Source organism: Neodiprion virginianus, chromosome 4, assembly GCF_021901495.1.
Source record: "Neodiprion virginianus isolate iyNeoVirg1 chromosome 4, iyNeoVirg1.1, whole genome shotgun sequence".
Classification (NCBI taxonomy): domain Eukaryota; kingdom Metazoa; phylum Arthropoda; class Insecta; order Hymenoptera; family Diprionidae; genus Neodiprion; species Neodiprion virginianus.
In genome coordinates, this window is record NC_060880.1 from 20,439,416 (window position 1) to 20,452,879 (window position 13,464).

A 13,464-nucleotide genomic window follows, 5' to 3' on the forward strand; every position below is an offset into this window, starting at 1 on the left:
ACGTTTGTGTACTTACCTTTATATTGTAGTTCAGTCATTTTTCGTACGGTGTCGCTAGTAGTTTGCCAAAAAGCGTCACTTGACAACGATTTTGTGAACTATATTTGCCGTCAATCCCGTCCAGTCACGTCCAGCATTGATATTATTGATACACATTACACCGTAAAATACGTTCATTCGCCAATTCAAATTTATCGTAAAGTAATTCATAAAACGATCGTTGAATCGAAGCAAAAGCTGCCGCACCTGTTTGATCTATTTTGAAAAACCGTTGCTTCCTTATCACGAATTCCGAAAATCTGTGTACATGTTTTAAAACAGCGAGACATAGATTTAACAATTTTTGAAAGGATATAATCACAATCATCAAATTCTTTCCTATCTATTGTATTGGTTAATTGTTTATTTTCGCCTTATTCTAAGCCGAAACCCACTCTAATTACCCTAATTCATTTTTTAAGGGATACCTGCACGCGGCTTTCCGGCACTTCGTCATCAGCTTCAGAAATGTTCAGAATTGGATCGATGCCCCCGTGTTGCCGTAACGATTACGGAAAATCCGGGAGTCGGACACGGATTTGTGCGACAAAACACAAGTAAAAGAACGCGTGTAACGACTTACTCACTCATGGATCGTGAGTCGATCCTCCACTCTGTACCTGATTGCGAGTTAGTCGGGTCCGAGACTCGAACAAGTCGCAGACCCGTTTCGCGAGCTCTGGAAGAAGCTTCGGTTCCGCGAGGCGCAGCCTTATTTGAACAAGTTATTCGTCAACTGTCAATCGCCTTGCGAAAGAGTCAAGAGACGATAGAATTAGCGAAGAAAGTGGAACGCAATGTCGCGCCGACAAAATTTCATCGATAACTGGACGCTTCTGACGTTGGCAATGACTTTGGCCCTGAGCGGGAGAATTGCCGACGGCCAGGTAGACGATGCTAGGATTGTCTACCCCGACGGCTACAGGGATTCAACCGGGCTGGGATCCACCATCGGTGGAAACACTACTCTTGAGGTAATTATCACGCTGTTTGTCGACGTTATTATTTTAGTTCGACAGATGCGTTATTTTTCACTCTTATGGGCATGGCAATGCGTTTGAAACTTATAGCTTCCACCGATGCCAATAATGCATTCATTTAATGTATTTACATGCACTTATCTGCACTGACGTATTCGAGAGCAAGGTAATATAAGCACGTCGCGCAGAATATTCAATATCCAGTAGTAGGTTCATGTATACATCCTTGCATCACAATTTTTGCAAAGATTACCATTATCGAGGCAATGTTATTGCGTAAAGATCGTCGCGAGACGATCAGGTTAAAAGATTTCAAACCGACTTACTATTAGTTTCATTGTCAGATTCTATAGAACTCTGTTCCAGTTCTGAACCAATTAATCTAAATTCATTCAATCTCATACTGTATCCAGATCAGCTTTTTCCACCTATATTTTTTCTAAGCAAACTTACGAATTCTTTCCCGCGTTTTAATCACCTGTAGCGCAAATATAAATAATCGCTGCAAAACCGAGGGGATATTCACTCTTGAAATCAGCTGTACACCCTAGTTTGAAATCAGTCAGAAGTCGCTTGAAACGAGAAAGAAATCACAGAATAGCGCTGAAATCAGATGAAATCGACTAAAAACTGGTGGAATGGGTATCGAAATCGCCTTGAAATCATAACGAAATCACTCAAGATTATCTGAAGTTATCCGGAATCATTTGAAATCGTTATGAGTCATGAAATCACTTACACACTAAAAGTCTGAGTAAACAGTTCCTCTGGGAAAACGAGCAGCACAGCCGAACAAGTGTGATATATTTCATTGGGAATTGGCAATAAAAAAATTGAAGACATATGTTGAACAAAGAGCAGGTGTTTTTCAATATTACAATTGACAGAAACATATATGAACTTGAGATGAAGAATCTAACGAGACCTCGAGGTATCAGGTGGTTTGAATAATTCATGACTATATTGCTCGGCGGGTTACCCTGTAACAGTTTTTTTAAACTTTTATTTCTATTTTTATTTTCGTTCGTCGGAATCGATTTTGTAATCGTCACCTTCTGCCGCCTCCGTGTTCCGTACCTTTGATAGACCGTTGTTTATCGCTACTTATACGTACAGACAAGGTCGTGAAAGTTCGTATCGACTCAGAGAATCGATCATAATTCAGCTCTCCGAGTAGCTATAGAAACGTTTCTAAGATAGTCAACCTGACTTGCTAACGTGGCTCGAAAGTAACGTGAATTTTTGTACCGTCATAGGAAATAATCTATGATTCAAGAATTAATTAATAACATTCAAGAAAACTGTACGGGCAGTCCCGATCTGTAATTGATTGTTGCTTCAACTTGTTGTTACTCAACTTGGGTCCCTTATGCGGCGATAGAAAATTACGGCGGAATAACTTGACCTCAAATAATCTTACAAAAATTCTTATTCGTTTTCTGCTGATCCCAACTAACGTAGTTATTTGCACGCATACCGTATAAAATAGGTCAAGAAATCCTCCGACGTGTTTCTCTTTTCTTCGTGATTCACCAAGAGAATTTCCCGTTTCGTAAAGTGTGTGATTTGTGCATCATCATATGCACAAACGGTTGAGGGAATCCTGCGACCTCATAATATCGTCATCGTTATCGTCACCGTGAATACGTCAAGCTTGAATGCCAGATTTCTATAGGGTATGTAAAAGGTGTAATCTGCAATTTTGCGAATACCAATAAACAAGGCGATAATTTTTTTAACGAGGAAAACAAACCTGCTGCCAATATGCGAGTCACGACGGAATGCGGTCTTCGATCGTGCCGGACGTTCCCTAATTGTTTTTTCCCCTTCTAGTGGCTTAGTTTTTGTTTAGAAATTTTTTGCCATCTTTTTCAAATTACTTTCATTGTGCACGCTTATTTATAATGATTACAGATTCACACCGAGTGCAAAGAACGCAACGAATTCGTTTCGGCCTCGAGAATTCTAAAGCGGCTAATCATTCTCGTTTACATTCAATTTATATACACAGTGCAGCACAATTGCTTTATTATATATTCCGTGCATTGCTTTTGTAATCGTTAATTCACGTCTCGCGGTTACCGATTTATCAAACTTATACGTCATATATACGCTGGGGAAACGTGACTTGAAGATTACAATCTACTTGGGATTTCCTCGAGCTAGACATTTCGTAATCATTTTTCGAGGCTCAAATCTGAGGATTGCCAGTTTTGTTTACAAGTTTTTGAAATCCTCTGCGTTTCATGCTTTTGATCGAATTCGCAGAATATTTTCTCTTCGTGCCAGAAACGATATATTAAAAATAATTATATTATAATATGTAGTAAAATCGTTGTCAGTACTATATAGGTATATGAAATTTTTTAATTAGTTACATAGCTAAATTTAAATATCGAGATAAACTGTGCAGAGCAAGTAAAAATAAAAGATACATTATTTATGGGATACTTTTCGAGAGTGCTTATAAAACTATTTCACGGAAGCCAGAATTTGTCGATCGTTATGTAGCGGTATATAGTATTATATTATATTTTGTCGAATCATCGATGAAACTAATAAAAAAATCGATGTCACATACTTCTGTAATATGAATAACGACAATAAACGGTGAAAGGAAACGAGTTTTCAAGAATATCGCGCGGTATTTACCGCACGTTCAAAGGACGTAAATTTTTGCGGTTTACAAGTAGCGAACAAACACGCAGATATCTATACCCTCGATGATTCACACACCTCAGGTAAACGATGGCGAGAAAAGAATCGTCTCACGCAAGTTCTCTACCAACAAGTGCAGTCGGCCGACGATGAATTTCAATTAAAGTTCAAGTTCCCGATTTACAGAATTTTTGTTGATTTTTCTCAACACTGACGAAAAAACATCTCAATTGGTGACACAACTTCATTCGAGATGGAAAAACTGGGTGCTTAAAAATTCATTGGTGCAAATCGGAGATGCGCTTCGTCGTGGTTTGACGACCTTTTCGTTTCACCCGCTCTTACTCATGCGAATGTAAAAAATTTATTCACGCACACGTCCTGCTGCATGCTGCAGGTAGAATTTCGTCCTCATCCATGATTCAGAATCAGAATGTCCGCTGCTGGGTTGTAATAAATATCGTTGAGTTTACTTCTAACATACGTCGAAACCGGTGCGGAGCTATAAATATACCGTTTAGTAGCGCGATTTCCAGTTATTTACCGTTTTTTTTTCGTTTTTATCTCCCCCTATTCTAGTTTGATCTGTACAATTTATCTGAGATATCACGCAATCAATTTCCAGGTCTGAATCATTCCTCGGAATTTTTTACCTTCGATTTTTTCTTTCCTGTGACTCATTGGTTCAATCAATGTTCGGAAATTCTTGAGTAATTTACGAATATTGAATCACTTCGTAATTTGATTGGCACAAATAATATGGTAGAAATTTAAACTCGCCTCAAACTCTTTTCTACCCCGCCTATAATGAACGTTTTTGTCATAGAATAATAACTAATGAATTTAAAAATATCAACAAATCTAGTTTAAATTTCCTTATCTACTAATTTTTCAGATGGAGCTCACACTGGCCCGAGAATTCAACGAGATTCAAACTTTAGAGGACTTTCTCAATAAAATTCAAGGTGTACCGGAAGGAGAGAATCTTGGCGTCCCATCGCTGTCAAGTGAGTATATTAACACGAATATCAATAATAATAACAACAACACGCGTATAATATTGCATAAATCTTTATTTGAATATTTGTAAATTGCTTCGCGTTACAGCACATATCACAGAAACTTTATTCTCGTTATATAAGAATCATCGTAGGTATACTGTATAAGTAAATAATAATAAGTAATATAGATATTTAACACGGATATTAAGATAATAATAATAATAAACAAGATTATTGCAGGGTGTATATAGATATATTTATATTTATATGTATTTATGTATGTTGTATGCGTATACTTTGATATATTTCATTAGGATATATATTGGGTATATTAAAAATAATAATAGTTTATTGCCTCGCGGTAAAAAAATAAAATAGAAATTCATCCTAACAACTGTAACGAGATCATTTCACAGTATTGCATGGTATAAAACAAATACAGGGTATAAGTATAATTGCTGAATCGAACGGACAGCTAACTGATAAATAAAAATCCAACAGAAAATAAAGTACATTATAAAAAAAAAAAATCGCTGACCCAGTCCGCGCATAGAATGAAACTCAATCAAGGGAACGTCGGACAAATATATTGTGAAATAGAAGCTCAATATTTGTAACAAATAATAGAAAAGAAAGATAACGCTCCCAGCGTTATTATATTGTTCCCAGCTCCATATAAATATTGCGATGTATTGCTCAAATTTAGCAACTTCCATATTGTGATTGTGATGAAAGCAGAATATAGATAAAGAACCGAAGATGAAATTCGCGCGATGATTATATTATCTCCTTCATGATATGAACAAGAGAACACTAACATCGAGTATAAAATGTTCTAATTATTCTGCACCGATATTTCATATCGATAATCACCTCAGAGGTTTTGAATCTGCGAAAGAACATTGACCGCATTTCGAGTAAACAATCGTAACAAAAGAAGAAAAAACAATAATAGTACAAAATATCTTTCAATCACGTTTTGACAAAGTATATGTGAAAAAGCGAAAGAAGATGAAGTAAAATCCATCCGCCGACGAACAGAATCGAAAATAGATCCCAGGATCGGGTTCGCCGTTCACACGAATTCCGAGCCGGTGTCGACGAATCCACAGGGCGCATTGAACTCCTGATTCAAGCTGCGCCTGCACCTCGAGCTGCCCTGATAAATGATTAGGTGAATGAGATAGTTGAATACGAATCGAGCGCCGCAGTTATGGGGAAGTTGTTCTTCGCGGAGCGGGCGGTCGTATAAATCGGCAAATACGAGTCTACCCTCGCGGTTGTACTGAGGAGTGCGAAGCGCGGCCTCCGCCCTCCGAACGGAAATCTCGGCGTTGAAATTCTCCAAGAAACGGTCGCGCTGCGCAACGAAGTCGTCCTCCTCGTTCTCCGCCGGAAAATAGCCGCCGAAGTTGCAGTTTATGTTCGGGACGAGCTTGCTGCTGATCTCTGTGATCTCGACGAGCGTTGGCAGCAGCGTTCGATCCTGGCCATCGGTCTCCATCGAATGAACAGCCTCTTGGTGCGCCAGATTACCGACCTCCCTGGTGAAAAAAGGCGAATTATTGTCTGCGATTTTTTTTAAGTGTTTGTTAAGTGAGAAAACGGTTGTGGTTTTTTAAAAGAAGTTTTTTTCCCTCAGATTTCACGGTCTTTAATTGGATGACTTTAGAATTGATTGCTTTTTGCGTACGTCAATCGTTGAGGAAATGGGTATCAGTTTTTGTAGAATATCTTAGAATTTATATCGTTTAGAGAAACAATTGACTAATATTTGTTTATTCTCTTTAAAAGGATCAATTATCGAGACAAGGCGAGTTCAAAAATATTTGACAGATTATTTAAATTCACAAAAATCGTACGGAAAAGATTAGGAAAAATCTTTGAAAACAGACTTATTATCTGTTAGGTCAATTAAGGTAGATTCCAGAATAGTATTTCATACTTTCCCTCCAGACATTCGGAATCTTATACACAGAATAATTCCAAAAATCTGATATTCATCTGCGTAATTCTATGAAAAATAATTTCTCTTTCTTCATAACTGTAGATTTTCACAATAGTTGTAAGAAGTTGCAATGTGTTAGTCTACAATCATCTATACGTGAAACTATAACTGTTCCTATTTCTCCATATATTTTCTTACAATAATACAAGATTTCACGGACTGTCATTGTCATTTATACGGCCTGCAGATTTGTTACTTTCTCTCAATATCTGTTGCAGAAAACTGTCGATTATCCTAATTTATTACTCTCCGTATATAAGGAGGAACTCATATTATACTCTTTTGCAAAAATTTACTGAGTTCGATTTCACTTTCTTTTTTTTTCTTTAAGTAGTAGATTGTATCTATATTCTGTTGTAGATGATTGGTAAATATTGTAATTCTTCGTAAATATTTCATCGAATTATCAATTACTTCTGTATACGAATTATTTTTACCACGGTTCCTCCTCGTCTAGGATTTCATTGCTGACGAGTGAATATGCGATCTGCAGCTGGCTCTGCCTCCGCCACTTCTGGAGCCCGGCTCCCCGCTTAGCTGACTTCTTCGAGAACTCGATCTGACCACTGGCCTCGACGTACTTGACCCCGGATCGCGACTCGAGAACGTCGAAGGCCCATTCGTCGGCCGTTATCCTGCGCGACGAGGGTCGCTCCTCGGTCCGCATCCTCCGGATGCTCGCCTCGATTTCCTCCACTCTGGTTGGCGCCACATCCAAGGCGAAGAGCCTCGTCAGATCGTTTTCATTTAGCTCCCACGGCCCGTCACTCTCTTCGACTTTCTTCACCACGTTGTTGTTTTCCGGGTCCAAAACCAGCGGCTCACCATCGCTAATCGAAAGCCTCTCGAAATTCAGACGACAGTTCGATGTTATCGCGTAATTGTCCGCCGTGTTGTCACGGTGAAGTTTCCTGCAACAGTGAAAAACAGAATCGATCAACTTGTAAGATTGCAACCTGAATTTCGTTAAATTCAGTCCCAAAATGGGTATTGCACACCGAGAAATCGCATATGGTACAGTGACGAATTTGCAGGATTTGCAAACGCTAACTACAACCATAGTACAGTACAATTTTCTGTATATCACACGGTACATTATGAAAAATTGTGGTGTCAAAATTGACCAAAATTGCCCATCGCGGACTATTACGAGAGTACGATTTTCATTGCAATAAATCCAAAAATTCCGTATCAGATGATGTTAGATTGACATCGAATTACAGTCTCTAAAAGTCCGTATAGCACTTTTCATACAGTGTACAAGACTGATCTTTATGCCATATGGCATTATACAAGACGTGAATTTTTAGTACATATACTATTATGTACCTTTTTCCCCGCGCCTGACTTTTCAGCATTGCTGCAAACTTACTTTACTTTTTTTTTCAATTTTCAAACCCTCGTCCGAGGCGCTAGGTTCAATTTAAACCCGTCAAGAAGGTTTTCGCTGGTGTTAGTCAGTCATGGATGTGTGGATTTGTCCCCCGTTTGGTCATCTGCATATGCAGATTGGCACTTGGGCTCGGCCACAGAGAGAGAGAGAGAGAGAGAGAGAGAGAGAGAGAGAGAGAGAGAGAGAGAGAGAGAGAGAAAGAGAGAGAGCAACATAGGAGGGGTCGGCGTTCTCAGTATAGCGTAAGATTGTACAACCAGACGTAGTAAAATAAAACTCGACAAACGGTATATCAAGACGGCGTATAATATGCCCGTCCATAGTATTAAGGTACAGTACGAGCGTTAGTTCGTAGTACGGGGATCCTTGGACCCGGAGTTTAAAGTCAAGGTCAAAAAAATCTGGCAAACTACCCAACGCTAATGTATACGTGTTATACATCACTATGCCATGGTGGAAAACACATTACAGACCAAGCCGATGGCCGGTGACCCCCTAGCTAGCTTAGCCTCCAGCTTCCTCTCCTGATTCTCCTTCTCCTCCCCCTCCTTGTTTAATCGAATGCCAAACTTGTCCGTGCAAGTAAACGCGAAATCGATCGAACCCGCGAGCGTCCAAATTGATCGTGACCACATTTTCAAATTGTACAGACAATATTTGCGCCCAGGAAATGGGTTTTATCACCAAAAATTCCCTCGGCATGATACTTGATTACAGGTAATCTAAATGCAAGCACAGTTCGAACTTGAGAAGAATACTCGTATATCGTCCGGACTGCGCAGTCGTCGACGAAAACAACGTTTGGTTTCAACTACCGGGTTGCTACAAATATTCAAACACCAAACGATGTTGTATCGTTGACAGGCCGCGGAACACGGGCGAGAAAAATCGACCGTCACCACCATGAACTGACCTTGCGACCTGGGATTTCCTATAGCTGATGCCGGACGCCGATTCGATGGAGCTGAATATGTGTCTGGACGTGATTTTGTGGGCCTTCATGAAAGCCGCGACGTTTTCGCGGCCGCTAATCGTACGTCCGAACCAGTCGAGGACGACGTTGTGGGCTAGATGGTCCTCGAGGCCGGGGGCAAGTCCGTCAACCAGGGAGAAGTAGCTGTTGGCGAAGGAAATCGCCTGAGCTTGATCCTCCATCCTGACAATATCGGTCTATTGACCCCTCCTGGCCAGCTCTGCGGCGCGATTTAGACGAGTGATTAGAATAACGGACTAGACTGCGACTCGATTTATTTGCTCCCAGAAACCGGCGACGATCACAAGACGGACAACGACGGTCAGCGTGCAGGGAAATTTTACAAGGGATGCGGAAAATCGAGGACCCGTTAACCACAAACCATCCCTCATCCACTTATCGTATAAGGGCGCTCTTCTCCTCCTCGTTTTTATATCGCGAACCAGTCCCAAATCCCTGCAACTATTGACTCCTACAGGATGAGGTAGAGTTCTCGTTAGGTAACAATCGCCGGTTGATATCCCTCCGTCTCTTCTCCTCCTCACGCACCGTACAAACCGACTACTCCACTCTCGGACGTACTATGACCACGGTTTTACTCCAGCTCCTCTCCCCCTCTCTACCTCCTCATCGCGGTTTCTTCTCCCTCTTCCTCCTTCCTCTCCGTGTCGTATACTATACTCGCAGCTTTTTGTACCACTCCGCAAGGCGAAGCGGACCACGGTATATTTGCCCGTGAATGAAGAAGCGTCTGTCCTGCGAAATGAATGAGAGAGAGAGAGAGAAAGAGACAGAAATGATTACCCCAAATCACGTCTAATTCACAAACTTCTTCGCAGACCGGTTCAACGTCGGGGACGAACGAGCGAACGTCGAGATACCGAAGCAGGCGACTTGCACCCCGAAGGAGCAGCCCGTACTCCTGAAGAGGTCCACCATAAACACCAAGTACTTTCCCTCCTGCACGTGGGTACCGAGGTGCTCCGGGTGCTGCGGACATCCCGAGTTCTCTTGCCAACCGACCGAAACCGTCGCGAGGAACTTTCAGGTAATTGCCGTCGAGTACGACATACAGAAGCACATGAGGTACAAGAGCAAGGAGACCGTCGTCATCGAGGAGCACACGAAGTGCAGGTGTGGTTGCACCCGGAAGGCCAAGGTAAGGCAGTAGGTTTTCGAACACCCTTGTTGTTTTCCATCCCGGTAAGTTCATTGGTTAATCCATTCGATCCGCTTCTTGCAGGACTGCAACGAGAAGCAATCTTACATTGCTGCCGAGTGTCGCTGCGAGTGTACGAACACTGACGAGGAGTCCAAGTGCCTGAAGGAGAGCGCGATCAGGCGCTGGAACCCTGAAACGTGCACTTGCGCCTGCCTCGGAATCTACGAATGCACAAACGGAATGTACTATGATCACAATATATGCAGGTGCGTCAGAAGCCGCTGATGATTATTCTCAGGGAAATTTCGGCACGCTGCTGCAACACAGAACTTTATTTTTCTAGCTATCCGTAACTCTTTCTATGCAGTATTTTGTTTTTCTCATTTTTATGTTCCTCGTGGTGTGAATAAGTCCGTTTCCTTATCCGAACTGTGTGCTTGTGGACTTGTAGTGGCTTTGGCTAACGCGTTATGTGGTGAAGGAAAGTGCGGCAGTAAAGAATCGCTAACACATCTTGGGAAAAGGTTCTTTCTTCTAAACGTTATGCACCTTCTTCATCTACTTCTTATCCCGATTGGTAATAAAAACTCCTTCTGACTCCACCTCCTTCTGAATTAAGTATAATCTCTTCCTCTCATTATTACCATCACCATTAGCGTTGTTGTTATTATTATTATGAGGAGAGTAATAACTTCGGCGAAGCTTTTAGCGGCCATGTTGCGTCGCTGCGTTGTTTTGGTAATTGATTTTCTTCCCTTGTAAGTTGTTCCCATTAACACGGTCTGCGGATGACCTGCATTGTAGACGCTCCTCTGCAAGTTCGTAATACCGAGATTACCGCTCTACCTGCTCCCCTGCATCTGAGCACCGTAGTTAATGCTGAATGCACATTCATTGTCGAAAGAACGAGTAAAGCAAACTCGATTCCGAAGAGATTGCGCGACGACGGCCGGTGCGCGATTTACAACATGGATGGAGGCACCCTGGTATTCTGAGTGTTTTGCAAAGTAGAAGGACTCGAGTTTGAACGTTCTCGCGGATTCCCCTCGGGTGCAACGTGCCCTTGATGACGGCGAAATCGTGACTCGTCACAATTGGCTGAGGATTAGAGGAGAAAAACCCGACGCTTTTACTCTTCGCGAAGAAAGGCAGTAAAAATGAAAGGGAATAACATTGGCAATTAGTTGTTGGGGTTTGGGAATGGTATTATACGGAGTTGTGGCTAACAATAAGGTGTGAGTCCATCGGTCCGACGAGTGTCCTCATTTCCAATCGATGAAAATTCTTCCTTCACTAAGCAGGAAGAAGAATTGCAATCCGTTCACGAAGAACATCATTACGTTTTTACCCTGACGTGATTTCAGCTGTAGAAGATTTCTCCTGAGGAATCACAATGACGACAACGGTCAGCAGAACAGGCGAACCTATCCTAGGTACGATTTACCAGATTCATCGGCTGTTGGACAGTCTCCTGTTATCTACACCATTGACGCTAATGATCCAAGACGCAGGCATAAAGAGGATCCTGAATAACGTTATACACCTGCTCACTTGGGAAGATGATCTGGCTTCCTCAGCACGACAGAGATGGAAAAGAAGAAATGACGAATAAAGACTGTTCTATTATCCCATGATCGTACTCTTCCCCTCACCAATGATGACCAACCTCAATAATTAGAGAAGGCGAGAAAAGCTGAGATAACCATTCCTGTCGATAATAAGTATCGTTTTTTGTATTATTAGTTGAAATGAATTGATATTTCTAGACCAAAATTTGTTCACATTTTAGTAGAAGAGACATATTTTTGCCTTATTTATGAAAAGTTTCTTTTTAAATCTGATAGTTTAGAACCAAACTTAATTGTAAGACCTAAACCTTTTTAAGGCACAAATTTCATGGTGCTTTTTCGTCTATTCTTCTTTCGGGTCATATGATCCTGAATTTCATTACTGGACTCTAAGGGAGAAGTGATAGGGTTTTGAGCAGCTGTAGTAAGGGAGTATCATTCCCTATGTGATAAAGATCGGATAAGAGATTTTGTTTTAAACAAATTGACAAAGCGATATGATATTTTTCTATACGCTTCTGAACGTAATATACATGTATTTAATAAACATATGTCCAGAATAGGATACAAATCTCTATTTTACAGATAAAATTCATGTGGTCAATGCTACAATTCGTAAATTATTGCGCACAACATTGAGTTTGCTACTCATGAAACACCGAATACACATATTGGTCTATACGGATTATAAAACATTTATAACGAATCATTAGTCAACAATAACATTTTACTACGCGAGATCGACATTTCTTGTTAGGACAAGAAATGACTAAACAAACACAAAGTATCTATAGAACAGGGTCCGACACCAATGCTAAGTGCCCAAGTATTTATCTAGTTACCCTCCGGGATACTAATCGATGTCTGTAGCTCCTCCTTCTGCTTCTCTTGCAGTTGCAAGTTCAGTTTTACGATCGACTTGTTTAGCCTCAAGAGTAGACTATGTGAATTGTTCACAGATTCGATAGTACTCGCTATAGATTCTGGAACAAAGAACAGCTTTTGCTGAAAAATTCAGGGTGGTTCAGTAGATTTTTTTTTGTTTCTTATATCATGAAGAAAGTAAAAATGCATGTTGAGGTTAGGTCTGAAGAATTCACGATCGAATTTATGACAGTTGCATGCATGTCAGAGAGAATTAGTGATTAGATAAATTGGAGCCATTCGTGAATTTGATACAAGCGATATGCCCTCACCGATCGACGTCGCGATATCTTTGATCACAGACTCCGTAGATATCCTACTCTTTTTTGTTTCACTCATTTTTTGCACCGCCTAGATTGATACCTCTGACAATTACACATTGGCTAATTCGACAGTGACTAGATTCGAGAGCAACTTACAGGGAGCTGAGAAACAATTTTCACTCCGTTTTTCCGTTGACATCCATTAACACACGCAAGTTGCCATACGTATTCAAGTTTGAGGTTCTTTGAAATGGCGGGAAACTCTTCAGCGGCGGTCATTACCTGACTCTCTTGGTCATACTGCGTTCAGTTGCTACAATAATCAGTCGATCGAATCGACTTTTTTACGGGTAGAAAAAAAATATTATCAAGTTTCAAGCTTCTTTTATTACCGCAAGATTTCATTCTATATCGATCTCTGTTTTGTACAAACGTATTAGATTAAATTCGCTTGGAATTCGACCTTCGTTTGACTAGCGACGTTACGTGAAAAAA

General features: G+C 40.8%; 2 protein-coding genes across 5 annotated transcripts; one reads left to right on the forward strand and one right to left on the reverse strand.

Annotated features, from left to right (window-relative positions):
• The first annotated feature begins 87 nt into the window (after positions 1-87).
• LOC124303062 (platelet-derived growth factor subunit A-like) lies at positions 88-12,359 on the forward strand. 3 transcript variants are annotated; one of them, XM_046759815.1, is made up of 6 exons: positions 88-162; positions 462-1,013; positions 4,573-4,684; positions 9,892-10,211; positions 10,296-10,480; positions 11,579-12,359. In XM_046759815.1, the coding sequence occupies exons 2-6, from the start codon at positions 837-839 to the stop codon at positions 11,745-11,747; spliced, it is 963 nt and encodes a 320-aa protein (XP_046615771.1). In that variant the 5' UTR covers positions 88-162; positions 462-836; the 3' UTR covers positions 11,748-12,359. The 3 variants fall into 3 exon arrangements, with proteins under 3 accessions (XP_046615771.1, XP_046615772.1, XP_046615769.1); XM_046759816.1 differs by lacking the exon at positions 11,579-12,359 and adding an exon at positions 10,666-11,562 and having other exon boundaries at positions 129-1,013; XM_046759813.1 differs by having other exon boundaries at positions 131-1,013.
• LOC124303058 (uncharacterized) lies at positions 4,938-13,353 on the reverse strand. 2 transcript variants are annotated; one of them, XM_046759798.1, is made up of 6 exons: positions 13,126-13,353; positions 12,979-13,057; positions 12,625-12,765; positions 8,993-9,272; positions 7,124-7,597; positions 4,938-6,222 (listed from the first exon to the last, which is right to left on the reverse strand). In XM_046759798.1, the coding sequence occupies exons 4-6, from the start codon at positions 9,232-9,234 to the stop codon at positions 5,754-5,756; spliced, it is 1,185 nt and encodes a 394-aa protein (XP_046615754.1). In that variant the 5' UTR covers positions 9,235-9,272; positions 12,625-12,765; positions 12,979-13,057; positions 13,126-13,353; the 3' UTR covers positions 4,938-5,753. The 2 variants fall into 2 exon arrangements, with proteins under 2 accessions (XP_046615754.1, XP_046615753.1); XM_046759797.1 differs by lacking the exon at positions 12,979-13,057 and having other exon boundaries at positions 13,126-13,339.
• Between the last annotated feature and the right edge of the window lie 111 nt (positions 13,354-13,464).